Source organism: Adiantum capillus-veneris, chromosome 25 (genome assembly GCF_014529385.1).
Source record: "Adiantum capillus-veneris isolate H3 chromosome 25, ASM1452938v2, whole genome shotgun sequence".
In the NCBI taxonomy this organism is placed as follows: domain Eukaryota; kingdom Viridiplantae; phylum Streptophyta; class Polypodiopsida; order Polypodiales; family Pteridaceae; genus Adiantum; species Adiantum capillus-veneris.
In genome coordinates, this window is record NC_140955.1 from 318,545 (window position 1) to 340,268 (window position 21,724).

The 21,724-nt window shown below is 44.1% G+C and overlaps 1 protein-coding gene across 1 annotated transcript in view; it reads right to left on the minus strand.

Moving 5' to 3' along the window:
* Window positions 1-20,950, minus strand: part of LOC147424301 (uncharacterized) — a 96,326-nt gene extending 75,376 nt beyond the window's left edge. Inside the window, exons 1-2 of the mRNA XM_086499872.1 lie at window positions 20,707-20,950; window positions 15,570-15,649 (exon numbers count right to left, since the gene is read on the minus strand). Of these exons, the coding sequence (XP_086355998.1) occupies window positions 15,570-15,649; window positions 20,707-20,859 (233 nt within the window). The 5' untranslated portion in view covers window positions 20,860-20,950. The remainder of the gene's footprint in view (window positions 1-15,569; window positions 15,650-20,706) is intronic.
* Window positions 20,951-21,724: the final 774 nt, after the last annotated feature.

Genomic DNA, 21,724 nt, shown 5'->3' on the forward strand with positions numbered 1-21,724 from the left:
GGGTAGGAAATTATGAAGGAACCATTCTGAGCTTCCAAGCAAAGAACAACTTTTATCAAGCTCAAGTACCCTACGAACCAACATTCCCTACCCGGTAAGGGAAGATCAGTTTTTGCAAGAAGGAGATGCTGCTGCAGAGTTCACCCGCAAAGAAGACGTTTGCCGGTGATGCCCATGGCTGCCCCAAGTGTACCAGATGTCGTCAACATCCAATGCGCGAGTTCCCTCGCGAAGAAGTGCCTACGGAACGTGGTTCCATCACGACAAGCTGCTGTTTTTCTCTGTTTTCAGCCCATAGACGTCGTAGACGGGGCTGATTTACGAGAAGGAACCCGAGAACACACCTCTTTTGTGTGTAGGATTGGAAGAGAGGATTTTCTATTGTAGAGATCTCTTTCGGGGAATTTCTTTTTCGAGAACCGAGTTGCGTTTCGAGCGTCGAGACTTTGAAGGTAACGATTTTCATGTTATGATCTCTGAGTATTTGATTGCAGGTGTACTTCCTCTTCGTGAGGGAGTAGGAGCAGCGGAAGGCATGAGCCTCTGCAGGAGAAAGCGCTCTGAGGAACTAGAGCTAGATCAGCCCAAGGGTTTCGTACCCAAGTTTGGGAAGCAGATCCACGGATTGAAGAGAGGTAGACTCTCGAGAAGTTGAAATTCCCAAGGAAAGGGCTTCGTGTCCAAGAAAGCGGAGTTGTTCTGCAGGAACAAGACTCTGGAAACAGAGTCGGAAAAGAGTTGCAGGGATGCCATGCCCTGAGTAGGACGGCAGAAAGGAAGGAACCATTCCGAGATTCCAAGCAAAGAAAAGCTTTCATTAAGCTTGAATACTCTTTAAGCCCACACCCCCTACCCGGTCAGGGAGGACATGGTAGTGCTTTTTGCACAAGTGAATGAACACTCTCTTTATGAGAGAAGGAACAAGCGACAACTACGGCCTGTGCTCGAGGAATCCAAGGATTGAAATCCTAGTTATTTAATGAGAGGGTTTTGCTCTAAGATCGAGCCAAGGGATCGTCAAGTTGAGCGTCTTCGCTCTAAGGATCTTACGAAGGGAAGGTAATTTCCCAAGTTCACCAAAACTCTAACACAGCTTAAGAATTATGTACACCTTTGGGTACATGGATAACACACGAAGATGCAGACCTATGCCAAGGAACTGGACAAGAGTTTGTTATACTCTCTTGAGCGCCTTTTTGCGCGCAAGGATATTCCGACACGAGAATCTCTATTTGAGATGTGTTCAATAGAAGGAATTTGAGTTTCTCTACGGAGAAGAGGTTTTCTTATGGTCGTGATCATTGAGTACGCTATGTGCTTTTACCATTACAGTAGCAACTTTTGGTTGCGGTATACGTTTCTCCATGGGCAGGTCAAGTAGCATTTACATGCTGCTTGAATAAATTCGAACTATTATGTTCGTAAGAGTCAAATTCGCCAACCGTTTTAAAAATGGTAAGAATTACCTTAACCACATATGGGAGAACATCATTGAGATCTCAAGCGTGTTCGCCCTTAAGTGGGCCGAGTTTGAACGTATGTTCACAGAATGATATGGCTAGAATTTTATCTGCCTAAGATTTTGCGAGGAGTCCTAGATGCTTGCAAAGATGGCGTTTGCAAGGAAGAGACGCTAATGGGCGTCAGGGAAAAACACTGCTGGTGATAATAATTTACAGGAGGAAAAGATTGGAAGGAAGTGCCGCCGTGCACAAGGAATCTTCAGATTGGAACCATTCGCCTACGTTGAGCGATGGCCCGAAACAAGAACCTTCTTTAAGATGATCGCAAACTTTGTTTGTGAAAGAAAGACATCGACCTTAATGCTCTATGACTTGAGCATTCCCTATGTGGGAGGACACAAGAGGTTTAATACCCTCTGGACTAACAGCGCAGGATTATGCGCAAGGACAGATACCTAGATTGATTTCTAGGAAGATTATTCTTCTCGAATTTGAGAAGACGGAATCGAGTTAACACAGTCTCGGATAACGAAACTTTGGATCAGAACAATTGGCCTACCCAGAGCAAAGGCCCGGAATAAGAACTTATTTTGGTAAGGTGGCACACTTTGTCTGCCACAGGAAGATTCACATGAGCTTAATGCTCTCGACATGCCCTATGCGGGAGGACACAAGAGGTTTAATATCCTCAGGACTAATAGCGCAAGGTTATGCGCAAGGACATAGACCTAAATTGATTTTTAGGAGGATGATTCTTCTCGGGATTGAGAAGGTTGAATTGAGTTCACAAATTCTCAGAAAGACGCGAATGACAAGTTCTTACATGGCTCGTAAGTTTGATGAATGGTGAAGGATATCCTCGAGGTACTAGAGGAAGGACATGAACCGGTAAGGTAAGTAGAATTTTGTTTAATTTAATTTTTAAAGTTCTCGACTAGCTCAACTCACCATTGAGTAAGATTTGGAATCTTTCCGGTTTCTCCCAGAAGTTCAGTTGGACCTCTACAGTTGAGGACAACTGTTTATAAGTGAAAGGGATGAAACTAATTTGACTATTTTGTTTCTAATTTCTATTTTCTAGAATTAGGACTTTAATAAGAAATGTGCACAAGTTAACTAATAAGTTAAGGAATCACAGATCTGTAAGAAAAGCCATCAGGAAACAGACAACTCTGGTGTGTCATATGATGGGTGACAAGAAGCACCGTGAAGGAGTTGGCCTGTTAGTTCGGTGGGAGAAGGCCAGGTAATGGTGGTCCCTGATGAGTCACAAGATGGGTGACAGGTTCATCGGTAAGGGGACACACTAAGGGTCTAAGGAGGATGTCACGAGGACGTGGCAGTTATTAACCATGTCACAAAGATGTGGCAACTGCTAACCTTGGTTGTTGGTTTCTTTCCAATGGGGTTTATTTTATTTGTTTTGAGACCCTCTTTTTGAAGTAGCAAACGGTCGGACATTGTATGGCCAATGTGAACGGTAGATTCACCCGCAGACGGGAAGTGGTCGGCACTGAAATTCGTATGGTAAGAGGATGTCTAGGATCAGAGCAAGATCATATAGGTCCCCCCGTCGCACTTAGCAAGTTGGTGGATACTAGGAAGTGAACTCAATTAAGGCGTAAAGTCAAGGTGGGACTACCAACAAAAAGTATCCTACAGTTGGGCCACATTGCATTTTTTGATGCGGTCCCAATGAGGATAGATGGTTAGAAGACCAGTGGGAGCCCAACGGAAGCATCTCCTAAAATTTAGGGAACTGCTATTTTGGGCCGTGAAATGTGTTCGCGTCATTACCTCCGGTATGACTAGGGGAACACTTTATAACTCTGCCGCGAAGTCAACTGACGCGTCGGTTGGGATATTTTTAAGCGGCGAACCCGAAACGGGAAAATGCTTGAAAATGCGCCAAGTGTCACATTTTGGTGAACTTTCCTCTTGCAGAAAAATGGGCGCTGATTTTTATGCTGGGAGAGGCCTCATTTGCAACCTGTCACAGGTTAAGAGCTATGGAGTGCTTTCTTTCCCTCTCATGTACAGTGTGGTGCTAGGAGTGATGCCCTGCACACTACACATTGCTCTCTCTCCCCCCTACGTGCAGTTATGTGATGCCCCACAAGAGGGCTACTCATTTGACTGATGTACAGTTGTGTGGGTTCATGCTTTTGTGCTGAGGCAAGAGCCTCCTTGAGCAGGAACAGGGGTAGCTAACTGCTGCTCCAAAGCAGGCACTGGTGAGGGTCATAACCTCACCGTACAGGTGCAAAATCAGCGCTGTGTATGCGCTGTAAATTTACTGTTTTTCAGCCATACGGACGCCAGGACCATTGGGAATCGTGCCCCACTGGCAGAGGACAGTTAGGGGACTGTTTGGGGCTGAAAACAGGGCAAAAACCAGTAAATACAGCGTGCTGAATTTACTGTTTTTGGACAGGAATCAGAGGGTATACGACAATGCAAGCGAGTTCCAGCAGGGGAATTGGTTTCGCGCAAGTTTTGGGGCTGTTATGCTGCCGAAATTTGGCCAAATCAAATGGTATCTAGGTGGATACACGTGAAGGATTCCCAGGACCTTACCTTGTAATTTACCCTCCTAAAGAATAAAGAAATACCGAAAGGGGCGCCAATTTTGGGGCCTACAGGTTGTCGGCGTCTGCTCGGAGCATTCTAGCTTCCGAGCCATGTGTGTATTCAAGTGTTAACTCCCGTCGCAGGTTCTCTTTGCAAAGTGCTCTGTGTGTGTGTATAAAGTATAGAATTTCGGGTGAAAGCCAACGCCTACCGCCCTACGGGCCGGTAAATCCGAACTGAGTAAGAAAATACGCCTAAGAACGCAAGCACATGAATAAAGATGGGTTCAATGAAGCTTTTTACGAAAAGCAAGAACAATCGCGGGAAGGCAGACGCTTTCCCGCGAGGAATCTATGTTTGCATTGCATTCGTGCATGTGGTTGCATCCAGGGACGCCTGGGAAGTGTTGTTAAATGCATTGGTTTTAACTTATAAGGTTTTATTGAGCTTTTGGGCAGGTTCAGACCAATTTTAAAATATGTCGGCCGCCCACTTAATAAGTGGGCAGCCACTTAGAAGATAAAGCAACAAAACCAGCCAGCGAATTCTCTCCCCCTATTTCGGGTAGAACATCGGAAAAAAAAAAAAAAAAACGGCCGCGATCTCTACGCGAGCAGTTATTCGTGCCGTGGCCAGGGAGCTATAAAAGCACCACATGCCCTCACTCACGGGAGGTACCAACATCAGCAAGAGAAGACTCTGTCGCAAGAGATCGCGAGACTACGAGGCACGGAAGTCACTTTTCCCGCGCAAGAGTGACAGGTATCTATTGTGGATTCGCCATACGAATTGTTGTCGCGTGTTTGTGTGGTTTGTTTTGTAGGAATCTCCCGTCTTACGGGAAGGCCCTTTACGGGAAGTACGGCTTCACGTCTAAGTCCCTTACGAGAAAGTACGGCTTCGCGCCTAAGTCCCTTACGGGAAGGAACGGCCTTGTGCCTAGGTCCCTTACGGGAAAGTACGGCTTCGCGCCTAAGTCCCTTACGGGAAGGAACGGCCTTGTGCCTAAGTCCCTTACGGGAAAGTACGGCTTCGCGCCTAAGTCCCTTACGGGAAGGAACGGCCTTGTGTCCAAGCCCTTTACGGGAAAGTACGACCTTCAAGTCTAAGATTACAGAACGGAGGGGTTTCCTCGGGTTCTCATGCTTGTATAAGAATTCTCCCTGAATAAAAGAATACTCTTTACGGGGGGGAACCAGCCCATCTTCTGGTCTCCAATACTGTGTCGATCTTCTCCCTTCTCTCATGTTTTCAAAGAATTATAATTTTCAGATTTTCTAAGTGCTCGTGTACGCTCCCGTTTTGTGACAAGGTCTGTCCATGCCAAAGGGTGGATGTGTGTTGCACTGGACAGCCACGTCATCAATTTGTGACATAAAGAAAGGTCGGTATTTTTGTGAGAGTTTAGTGATTGTTTTTCTGATTCATTACCGTCGCAATTGCCACCAAAGAGACCTGAGGACCATTGGATAAATTTAGTGCCAAGGTGTACCCACCAAATAGACCTCCCTACAGGGTTAGCGCAGCACAGCAGAAAGAGATTATGGGTCAAGTTGAGGAGTTATTAGAGAAGGGGCTGATCCAGCCTAGTTCTTCACCCTTTTGCTCCCCAGAGCTCCTAATACAGAAAAAGGATGGCTCATGGCGCATGTGTATTGATTACCATGCGTTGCATAAGAATACCATCAAGAATAGGTTTCCTATTCCAAGGATTGATGATATTCTCGATCGTTTAGAGGGTGTTGCAACTTTCAACAGGATAGACCTTAAGAGTGGTACCATCAGATTCATATAAGGCCAGAGGATGTGCACAAGACTGCGTTTAGAACGACATTTGGTCTTTATGAGTTTCTAGTGATGCCGTTTGGTCTAACAAATGCTCCTGCCACGCTCAATAGAATGATGGACCGGATTTTCGGCTCGCATCAACAGTTTGTTGGGACATTCTTCGATGACATGATAGTCTATTCGAAGAATGAAGAGGAGCATAGGCGTCACTTGACCATTGTGTTCAAAGAGCTGCACAGTCATAGGTTACTTGTCAATCCTAAGAAAAGTGAATTCTTCTTGGAAGAGATCCACTTTCTTGGCCACATAGTGTCAAAGGATGTGTCAGAATGGATCCCGCAAAGGTCGAAGCTATTAAGACATGGTCAGACTTGAAGATTGTGCACGATGTAAGAAGCTTCTTGGGATTGTGTTCCTACTATAGAAGGTTTATCAGGAAGTTTGCAGAGATAGCATCACCTCTTCACGCTTTGCAAAAGAAAGAGGTCACTTTCAAATGACCCAAAAAGAAATTTCAACTTTTAGTCTCTTAAAGGAAAAGTTGACTTCAGATCCAACAATTGTTTTGCCAGATCTCAGGAAGTCATTTGTGGTCCAGTGTGATGCGTGTGGCAGTAGCATCGGAGCGGTGCTAATGCAAGATGGACGGGTAGTAGCTTAGAAAGCCGAATTTTGCAAGGGCCAGAGAAGAGTATGCAAGTCTATGAGAAAGAGCTCTTGGCCGTGATTCATGCGCTCTAGTTGGAAGCACTACCTCTTAGGTGTTGATTTTGTTGTCCAAACAGACCATCAGACCTTGCAATACTTCTTGATACAGTCAAAGCTATCCGAAAAGCATATGCGATGGGCAAACATTCTTTCTATGTTCCACTTCCAAATTATGCATGTGGAAGGCAAGAAGAATGTTGTGGCTAATGCGTTATTAAGAAAGCCACAAATTTCAGCTGTGTCAATTCCTTATCATCATGAGCTGGATGACATGAAGGAACAATATGCTACAGATAAAATCTGATCGGTTGGCACGCTTGTTCATATACAATGTGTTTTAAGTACCACGGTATGCCACAATCAATTCTCAGTGATCGTGATCCTCGCATGAAAAATTTGTTTTGGAGAGGATTGTTTGAGAACATGGGCACTACGCTCAAGTTCTCGTCTTCATTTCATCCATAAACAGATGGACAGTCAGAAGAGGCTAATTCTACTGTCTTGGATCTGCTGAAATGCTATGTGTCAGATAATAAGGGCAAGTGGGAACAATATTTGCCTACGCTTGAGTATGCGTACAACAATACGGTGCATTTGTCGACTGGCAAGGCACCTTTTGAGATTGTTGAAGGCGGCAAAAAGGTTCCTCCCATTTTGCATACAAAGGGCAAATCGATATGTTGAGAACATGGATGAAATGTACAAGAAAATTAAAGTTGCCTTGGAGAAGACTCACGCAAAGCAGAAAAAGGCTGTTGATCATCACCGACGTGAATTGCTATTATCACCTGGTGATTGGGTTCTGTTAAGGTTTGAAAGGCAAGGTTAAAGAAGATGAAGGGCAAGGAACGGCTCTTTCCTAAGCTCAGTATGCGCTACTATGGGCCTTTTCAAGTGCTTGATAAGATCAGCCATGTGGCTTACAGGCTGAAATTGCATGATGCGTGGAAGATTCATAATGCGTTTAACGTGAGTCTTCTAAGACCCTTCGTGGGTGATGTGCTAGAAGATATGCCAAATGAGGATCAGCCAGAAGTTGAGAAACTTGATGAGATCCTAGTACCTGAGAAAATTTTCGCACATAAGGACAGAAAAGTTAAAGAACGGGTTGCAAGAAGCTACTTGGTGAAGTTCAAGAACTATCCACCTATGGATGCAAAGTGGATGGAAGAGTATGAACTGTCAGAGTCACCAAATGTATTGCAGCTTTACCTTGAAGCCTTTGGGTTACAGCCTACTTATGCCCCAACCCAACGTGTGCAAAGGAGGGGTAATGATAGAGCTAGCACATCAAATCTACACATGAATTCAATGTGATAGCTGGAAATGACAACATTATGGTCTCATTAAGTCATTGTATCTATGTGTTACGACCTTTCTTGCAGATACATGCGATGATAAAAGAGTGCTAACAACACAAGATCATCAGTGGCGTGTATTTATGGTATGCAATCGAGGACGTTTGCGATTTCAAGAGGGGGGTATGTCACGAGGACGTGGCAGCTGTTAGCTATGTCACAAGGACGTGGTTAGTTGTTGGTTTCTTTCCAATGATTTTTGTTTAATTTTTGAGACCCTCTTTTGTTGCAAATGGTCGGACATTGTAAGGCCAATATGAACGGTAGTTTCACCCGCACACAGGAAGTTGGTCGGCACTGGAACTCGTTTAGTAAAAGGATGTCTAGGCTCAGTTCAAGATCATGTAGGTCCCCCCGTCGCACTTAGCAAGTTGGTGGATACTGTTGTAACCTGAGCTAGGGCGGGTGCAGCCTGAGGCAAGCCATGGCGTGGTGCTGAGCAGCAGATGCGAGAAAAGAGAGAGAGAGAGAGAGAGAGAGAGAGCTCAACACCAAGAAAAATAACGCTATATCATTTGATTAATTCAAAGCCTTTACATATAGAAACTCCTTGCCATGCAAACTGAAATATGCTAACTACCATGCAACTGCATGCTACAAAAGATCTTTCCCACGGGTAGAGGGCTTGAAAACCCAACAATCCCCCCCTCAAGCCCGAACTGGACAAGCAACTCATGATACCTCGAGTTTTTGGTATACTCGTCAACCATGAGTTTTAGGTTTTCTCACAACCAAAGGATTTCTGGTGTATCCATAACCTAGTGCTAGAACAGTAACCCCCCCTTGAATAGATAGGGTGTAGGTCAAAAATTAGCTACCAAAAATATTGGAGTTTTTGGTTCACTGCCAAACCTTGAGTTTAAGGTGTACCCAGTAACCTCATGAAAAGCGGAAAAAACAGGCTGAGAACTGAGAAAAATGGGAGGTCTTACCATTTATGGATGGCAGTGTCTATATCCCGTACAGAATTTGGCATGACAGTGAAACAGCATGACAATAATCGACTACAAGGCTTTTGACAGGAAATATATGATTGTTTTTGACAATAGATTGTAGAAAAACTGACATAAAATAGGAAAAAACAAATAATGATGATGATAATCGGTTTTGAAAAACCAAACATGTCGGTGTAAATTCATCTCGAAGGAAATATGTCTTGGTTGTTGTGAGCATCGATGTCACGTAATTCTTGAACAATGAAAGTTTGCATACATACCAATATGTGTTGCATCTGTTGATATGCTGAGTGCCTTGAAGAAAATCTTCTTTGAAAAGAGTCGGAAATTTCCTTAGTGATAAAGCTTGCTTTGCATGCATTTGAATCTTGTCCATGCAGGACGGCGTGTTGAGATGCCCTTGGGTACGTCGCACATACCGCCAATGGTATTTTAAAATTCTTGATGTAGCCAAGGAATTTTCGTGTGTTCTTGCATGCATTTTGATATACTTTTCCAAGTCAAGGACAAGACCTTTGAGCATCTCAAGATGATATGGCAAAACTTCCACCAAGCTATTGACTGCGTTTTAAGATGCTGCCTGTGTAAACAACGTATTGAGATGCCCTACAGGTTGAGCTCCTGCCTGCGACACCACCGAAATGAGAGTGTTTCAAGATTTGACTGGTGGGGGGTGTGAAGACCCTCTAGCCAAGGCTCAAATAAGACGGCCAATTGGAAGATAGTGTGAAAATCAACAAAATAAACACAGCAATGGCGAATTCTCTGTAGCAGAGAACAACGCTGATGAAAAAACTGTCGTAGCAGGCTGCATAGGGCGAGTTGGGAGAGGCCACAGTGTCGAAATTTGTTGGTTAAGCCAAGGCGATGTTGTTCATGCATACTGTGTGCGATATTAAGCAGACCGATTGTGCTTCGTTCCTGCTGTTAAGCAGCTGTACCCGTGAGGGCTTTGTCGAGGTTTGCTTGTCGAGCGCCAAGGCCCAATAGGGCTCTGATACCAGTTGTTGTAACCTGAGCTAGGGCGGGTGCAGCCTGAGGCAAGCCATGGCGTGGTGCTGAGCAGCAAATGAGAGAAAAGAGAGAGAGAGAGAGAGAGAGAGAGAGAGAGAGAGAGAGAGAGACACCAAGAAAAATAACGCTATATCATTTGATTAATTCAAAGCCTTTACATATAGAAACTCCTTGCCATGCAAACTGAAACATGCTAACTACCATGCAACTGCATGCTACAAAAGATCTTTCCCACGGGTAGAGGGCTTGAAAACCCAACAGATACTAGGAAGTGAACTCAATAAAAGCATAATGCCAAGGTGGGGTCACCAAAGGAAAGTACCCGACAGCTAGGCTACATTGCATTTTTGTATGCGGTCCAAGTGGAGATAAATGGTCAGATGACCAATGGGAGTCCAACGGAAACATCCCCTAAAATTTAGGAAACTGCTTATTTTGGACCATAAAATCTGTTCGCCTCATTACCTCCGGAATGACAAGGGGAACATTTTAGAACTCTGTTGCAAAGTCAGCTGGGCAACCAGTCGGGAGATTTTTAAGCGGGAAGCCCAAAACCGAAAATTGAGTGTAAATGTGACAAGTGGCACTTTCTGGTGCACTTTCCTCATGTAGAAGAAGAGGGCACTCGATTTCTAGCTGGGAAGGCATCATTTTGCAAGCTGTCACAAGTTAAGAGCTATTGACTACAAGCTTTCCCTCTCACGTACAGTGTGGTGCAAGAAGTCATGTCCTGCACATGTCACACTGCTCTCTTTCTCCCCTACGTGCAGTAATGTGATGCCCCACAAGAGGGCTCTTCATTTGACTTATGTACAGTTGTAGGTCTTATGCCTTTTTGCTGAGGCAAGAGCCTCTCTGAGCAGGAACAGGAGTAGCTAACTGCTGCTCCAAAAGCTGGCACCGGTGAGGGTGATAACCTCTCCGTACAAGTGCGTTTTCAGTGCTGGTTATGCGCAAAATTTGGACTGTTTTTCAGCCATACGGATGCCAAAACCATTGGGAACAGTGCCCCACTGATAGAGGACAGTTCAGGGACTGTTTAGGGCTGAAAACAGGGCAAAAACCAGTAAATACAGCGTGCTGAATTTACTGTTTTTGGGCAGAAATTAGAGGATTTATGTCAGTGGAAGTGAGTTCCAGCAAGGGGAATTAGTTTCAGGCAAGTTTTGGGGTGTTATGCTGCCAAAATTTTGCCAGAACAGGTGGTCTCTAGCTGGATATAGGTAAAGAATTCCAGGACTCTTCTTCGTAATTTACCCTCTTAAAGAATAAAGAAATACCGAAAGGGGCGCCAATTTTGGGGCCTACAGGTTGTGGACATCTACTCGGAGCATTCTAGCTTCCGAGCCTTGTGTGTGCTTTTAAGTGTTAATTCCCATTGCAGGTTACCTTTGTAAAGTTCTCTCTGTGTGTGAAAATCTAAAGTAAAGTAAAGAATTTCGGGTGAAAGCCAAAGTCTACCGCCCTACGGGCCGGTTTCAGAACCTAAGCACAAATGGCAACATCCATGACATATGGGCACCACTTACTTCAACTAGGGTCAGATCGTTGTCTCATTATCTATAATGGGATGGCTCAATGGCCCAACTCAAGAGCACACATTTGTATCAAACTCTGCTCACAACTTGTGTATCAGACTTGGACACTCCAAGTCGAGAATCTACCACGACACCACAAATAATCACTTCAAACAGTTCACAGTTCACAATTGATTCGCCGACGGAGTTCCATGCCTAGAGATATTGGCCCCAAAGACTGGCGCCCCTTTCGGTATTTCTTTTTTGTCCGGTTCGGTGGTGTGCTTCCAGGTATCAGATCAATGGTAAGATCTTCACGACCAGCGGGTGGTAACTCGCCTGGTAGGCCCTCTGAGAAGCAATCGGCATGAGAGTAGAGAAAATCTTGGCGTTCTTTATCAAGTTCAGACATATTTGTCCTATCCTCATCACTCAACTCTTCCATAAAGATTGAGTAAACAAACAGATTGGATTTCATTAACTTAGAAATGGCCGAAGCCGATACAATAGGGACAGACTCGCCCTTAAGTTTAATGTCAAGTACAATGGTTATGCCCTTCTCTGTGGTCAATGTCGCTTTCCTCACCCGATAGTCGACCACGGCGTTGTGCTTGTGGTACCAGGGAATTCCAAAGAGAACATCACAACCTTCAAAAGGCATTATGTAAAAGTCCTCATGCCCCAAATACCCCTGACAATGCAACCGAAGTTTGCCAATGACAAGTGTAATGGCTACGTCCCTGTCAGGTGCCGCCAAAACTGTCTCTACTAGTGGTCCCATCCGATCGGGAGTGATCTCGAGCCGCGCCGCCAATTCCGGTGAAATGAAGTTGGCCTTGGCTCCTCCATCAAAGAAGATCAGGGCTTCTTGGTCTTTCACTTTGCCCCAAGCTCGGCAAAGTTCTATACTCTCGTCCAATGTGCTGAAATTGGTACCCACGCAAACTGGAACCAGTCCTGTTTTCATCTTGCCTTTTCTTCCACGTTCCTCAGCTGCTCTCAAACTCTCAGGCCTCTCGTCATCCTTGTCATTCTGTTCTTTCTGTGCCTTTTTAGGGCACTTTGCGGAGATATGTCCAGTTTCCCCGCATCCAAAGCACTTCCCCTCCTTGATGTAGCGAGCTCTCTACTGAGGAGTGAGCTTGGGTCGTGCATCTTTCTTTCTGGTTTGCTCTTCCTCTTTGTACTTTCATTTGTCGAAGTCTGTTCGGCTCTTTGCGTCATGATCTCATCTGTGGGGTAGGTCAAACTGCAAGAGTGAATGGCAAAACTCCGTTTCGCACGACTCATCAACTCCTGAATGGAAGCTGACATCTGTTCCAAGCAGTGATCTCGGATCTCTGTAGGAAGGACCAAGGTAAACCGCTCAATTTGTTCCTTGAACGAGATCTTCTTGAATGAAGAGCCAGGTAGAAAAGAGCTCCAAAATCTATCGCAATAAGCGTCCACTGTATCCTTCTTGGTCATCCGAAGATGGTTCCAAGCAGTTCGTATATCGCATTCATACTCTCGAGTCAACCAAGAAGAAATAAAAAGCCTCTTGAATTTCAGCCATTTAATTGGCACAATCTTGTTTAATGGAAGCGTGGACCACCAAGTTCGAGCATTCCCCTTAAAGTAAGAGGCAGCTCTCTGAATCTTAGAGTGCTCGGAGTAACGCCCTCCCACGAAAGCGATGTCAAACTGCTGTACAAAAGACAAAGCCTTCGAAGCATCTCTATAACCGGAAAACGTGTCAAATTTAATCGATTGTCCACCTTCCTTAAACTCTCGGACTTTCTTGCCGACACTGGTCCGGCGGTGTTCCGTGCATAGAGATATTGGCCCCAAAGACGGGCGCCCCTTCCAGTATTTCTTTTTGTATAGAAGTTGTTCTCATCCTAGTCCAAACTAGACGGGTCCTCGGTAGAACTGTCAACCACGGGGCGAGATTTAGACTTCTTTGCCTTTTTCTTGCCCTTTCCGAAGCATTGCTTTTTGCTTCGCTTTTTGCCCTTTCTGTCTTCTTCGCTCGAATCAGATGACATAGAAGAACTGTCAGAAGAAGAAGAAGAACTGGGTACTCCTTCAAATCGAACAAGCCTCTTCTACTTTCTTGCCTTTTCAAATGTAGACTGACGACCCAAATAACCCGGGAAGTCAGTGCTTTTTTTCTGCTTTCTGTCGTGCTTTTTAACTTTGTTCCGCGCCTCAAAAAGCTGAGCACTTCGTGCATCAACCACCTCTTCTAATTCGTTCTCTGTATACCTCTTGGGAGTAGGAGGTTTCTTGAGAGCGGGTTTTCGGGGTGGTTTTGTGGTCTTCTGCCACTGCGTGTACACTTCCTCGAAAGAAGTTTGGCTCATATATTTTGCCAATTTCGGGTCCTTAGCAAAATTAAGCATCATCTTTGTTGCATCACCGATCAATTGTCAACGCTCCATCTCTTGACGCTCCGCCTGAGTAGGCCAAGGCGGGCCATACTCCTTGCCTGAATCTTCGTTGTGATCCCTTACCGCATCTTCGGATGCAGAGACTCGACTGATTTTTGCCTGAAGCCATAAGTGCCGCGGAAAAAAAAATAGGGATCGAATTTCCCGTAGAAGAGAAATCCATCGTGCTCTGATACCACTGTAACAGACTTGGACACTCCAAGTCGAGAATTTACCACAACACCACAAATAATCACTTCAAACAATTCACAGTTCAGATTCGACATTGGCCCGCTGGCAGAGTTCCGTGCCTAAAGATATTGGCCCCGAAGACTGACGCCCCTTTCGGTATTTCTTTTTGTATTGATTTGTGTTCAAAGTACAAGAGTACGGGCAGGCACTCACACTCAAACTCTGCGTCCAGTGCCCTGAGTTATGAGGTCCTGGCCCCGTATATAAAAGTACAAGGGATGCCAAAAGCAGAGCCCAAAAGCTGTCCCAAAAGCTGAAAATCCAAAATTTTTGAAAAAAAAAAAAAGCAAAGGCTCTTTCTCTCTCTTGCTTGTAAAATAAAGCAAAAAGAAGTTTCCCTCTCTCTCAAGTTCTCTTGCGTAGAAAAATCAAAAGGTTCTCTCTCTCTCCTTGCGTAGGAAAAGCAGCAAAAGCTGCCACTGAATCAGCCCACAAAAAGCACCGCAATCTGCGGAAGTCCGTACAGCCTGCCACGTGTCCAGCATTCCGCAATTTCCGGGACTGGGCAGTGGTACAATCAGCGACGTCAGCATTTGAGCGTCCCTGCATTTTTCCCGGCTTGTGCAAGGTGTGTGTGTACACATGGGCAGCCACGTCATCACATTTTGTGACACCTTGGATTTTGTATGACCGCAATATTCTACTTATGCAATAAAATCGTTCACCACTTCAAAAACTCGATTGTCTATTTCTTGAGCGTTGATTCTTTTATGTTCCACTTATGAAGCAAAGCCTCAATGTTCGTTATTTGCTTAATTAGTAAGAAGTGTAATTTCTTTGAAGTTCAAGAATACTCCAAAAAAAATGCTTAATTCTTTCTTTTTCCATCGCACTTGCTAGGTTTGGCTTAAGTCCATTTCACACGGGTCAAATCATACCCTACTACACCAAATGGTACTAGCATTGGGCGTTCAAATATGTCAACCCCATCCCCACATTGAGTTGCTACCCCAATTTAGACACCTTCAACACTTTTGTGTTATTACTATTATCACCTTACTTTTCTTTTCAGACTGTTGTATCTCATATCAAGGTTTAACGTTTTAGTCTCACATGTCATTTTAGCCTTTTGCAAAGATTGACAAGACATTTTATTTCTCTCCTCTTATCTATCTATCTATGCAAGTATGCATGTGTTACCTAAGTATTTATGTAAGAATGTATGCACCTACGTAAGTATGTATGTAGAGTCCAAGGGTGTATATAGTTATGCATGAAAGCTACACAAGTACATATGTAGAGCCCAAGGGTGTAGATAGGTGTGTATGAAACGGTAAGTGCATTGTGTTTGTGCACGCACATATGCACACGCAGTTGTATTTATATGTAGATAGATACATACATATGTATGTATGTATGCTTCTGTACATATGTCAGGACATACATGCATATATCTTTAGATAGACACACGCGCACACCAAAAAAATGCAATGATCACCCATAAATGCAAGCCTACACTTGCACACGGTAACAATTAATGAAAGGTGGTACCACACAGAGATTCAAGTATGAGAAAGAGTAAGGGTATTACATGTGCTCTGCCGAGCCCAGCGAAATTTCTAACACTTGCTTTGAAGACTTTGTATCATTGACATGCTCACCACCATTTTCCTGAAATAAAATGACCACAATCTTGTAAATAAAATTGGAACTAGCATATACAAAAAAGAAATTATTCTATGCACAATAGCACAATACTTGGCAAATTTTTTGTCTATGCTATCTCAATATCACGTAATTGCCTTCCCTTAATTGAGAGCTTTGTTTTTATTATTAAAAACAATATTACTAGGAAGCTTATCTTGGTTTCTGCATATTTTATTTCCTATTTTCATTTCCTCCAAAGCTCTTTAAACAGAAAGGTATGGTCAGTGTGAACTGACTAGGGCAAAGTAAGCCACAAGCGTGGCTTGTGTTGAGCCAGACCACACTAAAAGCCGAGGTAATTGTGCAAGTTTACTAAGCCTTGACAACCTTTTAAAATCTGGGCAAAATAAATTTTAAGATTAGTTTATGTGTTGAATGATTTCTATGAGAAGACAATGTGTATCCCAGACAAATTAAAATCACCTACCTAATAGTTAGATGCCTTATTTAAGTTGACACAAGGACACTTGGCTAGAGAGGGCTTACTTTGCCATTTCTAGTCATCATCAACAAACAAGTGTCCCTTAGGAAACTTAAGACGCTCTCTTCCTCTTCAGGTTGCTCATCCGGCTCCCTGTCCACCGGCACCTCACCCTAAAAGGGTTTCAAGAGACTCACATGAAAAGCATTGTGAATCTTCCAAGTGTTTGGCAACTTGAATATGAAGGATACATCATTTATCTTTTCTTGAATCTGGAAAGGACCATAGTCTCGCATTCTTATCTTTGGAAAAAGCCGTTCTTTTCCCTTTTGTTTTCTTAGGTGTGCCTTCTCAAACCATAAGAGCATCCGATCTTCTTCCTTCAACTGCAAGTCGCGTCGAATCTTGTCGGCTTCTTAAGCCGTGCTTGAGACGTCTCAAGAGCCTCGCGCACCTTGGCAAAAGCAGTATCTAGATCTAGATTGTACTTATCTACTTCAAAAATCTTATCCTGGGTCTTGGGAATTCTCTAATCTACCAGCTGATTCCCTTTTTTCCTTTCTTTCCTGGTGCCCTGGGACCTGTGGGTAGCTTATTTAGCTTCCCCTGTCCATTGGCACGTCAGTCTCAATCGTCAAAACCCTAAAACGCACTATCATCTGATCCCTTTCTCTAGAATACTTTGATGAACTTGCATCTGGTTCCCTTGGTTCGTCGGAACCTTCGGATGTGCTACCATCGGATTCTCCAGTGAAGAATCCTGCGATGAGTTGTCATCCAGTTCCGCTGCTTCATTCTTTTCGATATGGTGGAGTTACTATCCTATCCGTAAGATAAGTCAATGAGCCGGCATGCGTTCCAAATCGTTCCTTAGCATGTTGCATAAGTCTCTGAATAGAGTCAAACTTTTGGTTTGGACAATAGTCTCAAATCTCTTTCGGCAAACCATAGCAAAACCGCTCAACCTGGTCTTTCAAAGTAATCTTCCGAAACGAAGACACTGGCAAATAAGTATCCCAAAACCTCTGGCAGTAGTCATCCAATGTATCTTTCTCATTCATTTTCAAGTGATGCCAAGCTGTGATGACATTTGTTGCATATTCATATGATATCCAAGTTGCCCTGAAAATTGTCTTGAACAGCGTAACCGCGAAACGTTTCAAGGCCGAAACGTTTCACCTTGAAACGCGGCGTTTCACCACGAAACGTTTCAATCAAAAATGAGAGCAAAGTGAAATGTGACACCAAAACGTACATTTAGCGACTTTGAAACTAAAACCATGGTAACTTGTTGTTAGTGAAACGACTTGTGTTTCACTTGGTGAGCGAAAGGTTTCAAGGCCCGAAACGTTTCACCTGTTCTTACCTACCGAAACGCGTTTCATGGTGACGTTGGTCTTGAATTTTATTCACGTCGCAGGCTTCCCAGCGTAACAACAGAGTAGACCACCATGTTTGTACAATTCCTTTCAAGTAAGATGCCGCCTGGAATGTTCTGAGAATCGTTCTCCAGAGAAGGCGACGTCAAACTGTTGTACAAACTCAAGAACTTGATGGGTGTCGTGGTAGCGTGAAAACGTCTCAAACTTGATGACCTGACTCCCTTCCTTGAGCTCCTTGGTTTTGTTGTTGATCTGGTCACTGTCAATAGAGGAAGAGCTCTCCTCCTCTGAACTGCTAGATGGCCTTCCATGCCTTCTAGACTTCTTCAAAAATCTGCTTCAAAAGAATCTTGTCTTTGGTGCTTATAAATTGAGGAACCTTCTTACCATCCTCAAATACTTCAAACGGCGCCTTCCCCATGTGTTGTTGCAGGCAAACTCCACCAAGGGCAAATACTTTTCCCGTTAAGTCTTCTGATCCAAAATATAAGACTTTAACAAATCCAAAACCATTGAATTAGCTATCTCAAATTGCCCGTCTGTCTGCGTGTGGATCGAGGGCGAGAACTGCAACCGTGTGCCAATCTCCTAGATTGCCCGCCAAAACAAACTAGTAAATAAGGGATCTGTGTCCGAAACAAGGGACTCAGGCATGCAATGTAATCGGAAAATCTGTGAGACAAATAGTTTCGCTAAATGATCGGCTTAACTGTCTTCATAACTCTCTTCAGAATGAAGTGGGCCTGTTTATTGAATATGTCGATGACTGTCCAAATGCCATCCTGCCCACTTTGAATCTTGGGAAGATCAAAAATAAAATCCATGGCAATGTTTTCCCAGGGACGCGAGGGTATGGGTAAAGGCTATAGAAACCCTGGTGCCCTATGCCTGTCAAACTTGACCTTTTCGCATACTAAGCAACTGTCAACAAACGCGTCCACATCCATTTATTTGCAAATTTCAACATCTGCATTTTCAACGCGTCGTCGCCCTCGTCGTCGACATAGAGGCAGAATTCAACAGATACAAGATTTGCAGATTTCAACCCTTGGCGTTTTCAGTTTTCAGTCCATCTCGTCGTCCTCCTCATCATCGTCAACATCGTCGGCAAGTCCATTGCATTGTAGAGATTTGCGCAAGCGATAGTAGACCGCTCTCGCCATAGAGAATGGGGCCTTCGGAGGAGGGTTTGACAACTTTTCGTGTCATATTCTTCTCTCTCTCTCTCTCCGTCTCAGCACCTTCATTCACAGTGCTAATCCACTTTGTTAGTGATCATTTGCACTCTCTCACTAAAGAAACGAAAGGCTCTCCCTTCCATAAGTAAAAGGAACCCTTGAGCACAATTCGGAGCACTCATCTTGAGCAAAGTTCAACATTCACATCCGTTGCACCTTACATTCTGCCACAGTCTAGCATGATCCGGTAGCTTAGGACTGAGTCTGGCATCTTTGTGAGCCTCTAGCAGGACGTGCATGTCCAGGCCGGTCACACTTGCATACCTTCTCTTGCACAGGACAGCACTTCATCATGTAGGCAATTTGTCGCACGAACCACCTCTTAGGACCTTATAATTTAATAAGTCAATTCAGCCTTTTGATTAAATGAATCGTGAGGGCTGCCTTTTTTCTGCTCGACCCAACCTTTGGTGGGTATAAGGGCAGCCCATGGCTAACGTTTCCAGCAAGAAGCAGAAAGGAGAGAAGGCCAGCGTTTTTCTCTCAATTCTCCTCAACGTTTTCAGCCAGGTTGATCAGCCTCATCAGCCTGAACAGCCAACGATCTCAGCCTCTTGATCGCCAGCAATTTTCAGCCCCTAGCCTTGTCGTAGTAGCAATCCCCTTGCCATCGACACAGTTAGCAGTTCAACATTCAGCCATAGCCTCGTCGTCGTCGTCGTCAAACCAGTAACCAGTACCCGGTACCAATAACCGGGTACCGGTACGTACCGGTACCCAACATGAGTAACATCAGCACCCATTAGCATCAGCATCCAGTCACTGTATGAGCATTTGTGCAAGAATAAAGAAAGTACTTGCTCTAGCAACAGAGCAAGGGGGCCCTTGAGGGTTGGGACCCGACATCCCTATGTCATCTCTTTTCTCTCTCATCTCTCCCTTTCTTTTCAATTCAATTCTTTCAAGTGAAGTAAAGTGTCCCTTGTGTTTGTGTGGAGTACTAGATCCCAGCTAAATCCATAAATACTTTCGCTGCACCTGACACACTCTCACTCTCTCTCCAAGTTTATGCTATTGTGATTCACCATCTCTTCTTAACGTACAGAAATGTTTCATGATGTGAAAGGCAGTTACATGGCTTTTGCAAATTCCGAGGTCACACCCCTTTTATCAAGGCTCTCCGACAGACCTAGCCTTCATGCTTACCTCATTGGGATGTAGACCAAGCACTCTACATATGATTCCAAATCCGAGTCGTCAATTGGACCTTTCCCAGAGGCATGGAGTTTTTACTACGACCTGTAGCATCAGTCTTTGAACCATGAGGAAGGCTCATTGTGCTCACCTTCTTGGCTCACACTCTTTCTCTACATCCACCACTTTGACAGCTATTTGGATTGAGCTACTACATACTCTTTGTAGCCCACTGAGATACTTCGGTAGGTTCCTCCAAGGTAGCAAAAAGACGTCGATACTCTTTTCTTCGCACATGGGCAAGATATTCAATCCTTTTCAGTCTAGACCGTGGTCGCATCACCCAGCACTACGCACCTCCATAGAGGTTCATTTTGCATTCGTCGTACACACCACCTTGATGTATACATAACCCTCACATTACACACCCTGTCTTGTAGATATGACATGAGAAAGAAGCAAAGCTCCTGAAGCACACATGCCTTGACTAAAGATGAAGCTTTGGTGTAACTCTCAATAAACTCCCCCAAAGGGCTTTTGCCATTAGACATATATAACCAGGCAGACGTGTTCCACGCATGCCTTGGCCATCAAAACTTTGCCAACAAAGGAAAGCTGAATGAGCATCGAGTGTGAACCTACATCGTTGCCCAAAAAAAAAAAACTCCTCAAAGATGATAGCAACTTTCGTAAAGGATCAAGGAAGATACTTCCTTCAAATCATGGAAACACGCAGATTGCACTCTGTATTCCAAAACATTCATACCAACCAGATAACGATGCTCCCTTCCTCTTCAGCTTACGTACTACCATCGACGAGAAAAACTTAGCATCAAATGAGAGTACCCGGGATGATGCAAGACCATGAGCTCCACCCAGCATTCGGTGCGCCTCCAAGCATGATTCTCGAACGTCGCGACACGACGAGGGAAGAGACGATGAGCATTTTAGTGCACGCCGCATGTACACGAAACCCTTGCAGCGCCAAGCTATGGCCATCTTTGTCTGCTGCTGCAGGAAATGTTACGTAAACGAAAATTAAAATGGCATCTTGCCCTTTACATTGCGTAACAAGGTAAAGGCTGGGTTCACATCGGCCGGCGGAAATGAGCAAAAGCTGTGAGCCAATCGTAAGCTCTCTCTCTCTCTCTCTCCTTGCCCTATTATAGTGATATACTACTATTGGCTCTACTTTTGTTTTTCATTACATAGAATCTCCCCAAGATCCTTTAGGATCTCCAATTAGCATGTCCATGCACGTCACCATTTAAAACCAATGTTAATGAGTAGCATTTGAACTCATCACGTACATAGTATGAAACTCAAGCTAAACCACTAGGCTAAATGCGTGCGCTGGTCCTTGAGCTCCCTTTGAGCCATAAAAAAAAGGATGAAGAAGAAGAAGAGAAATCTTGCGGGAACATTTTTGTATATGTCTGTGTGTGTGTGTGTGTGTGTGTGTGTGTGTGTGTGTGTGTGTGTGTGTGTGAGAGAGAGAGAGAGAGAGAGAGAGAGCTGATTGGAAAAGAGGAAGAGAGAGGATGATGTGCCTTTAAGACGCATCGCTTAAGCCTAGGCATGGTAGATCAAAAATACACATATAGAGATAAAGAGAGAAATCAAATATATGATAGAGCTTACAATGTATAATCTAATGTAGCATTCATTGTTAATACATATCATTAACAAAACTAATTAGATGCTATCATTCAATAGAAAGAGAAAGAGAGTTGGTTGCATAATGTTTGTGCATCGCAAGCAGTTAGAAATAGTAATTGAATTTTTACGCATGCAAACACTAAAGTGGCTAATTCTAAACCATACACATCATTCCCTTTCCACATATGATGGTTGCTTAAGATTC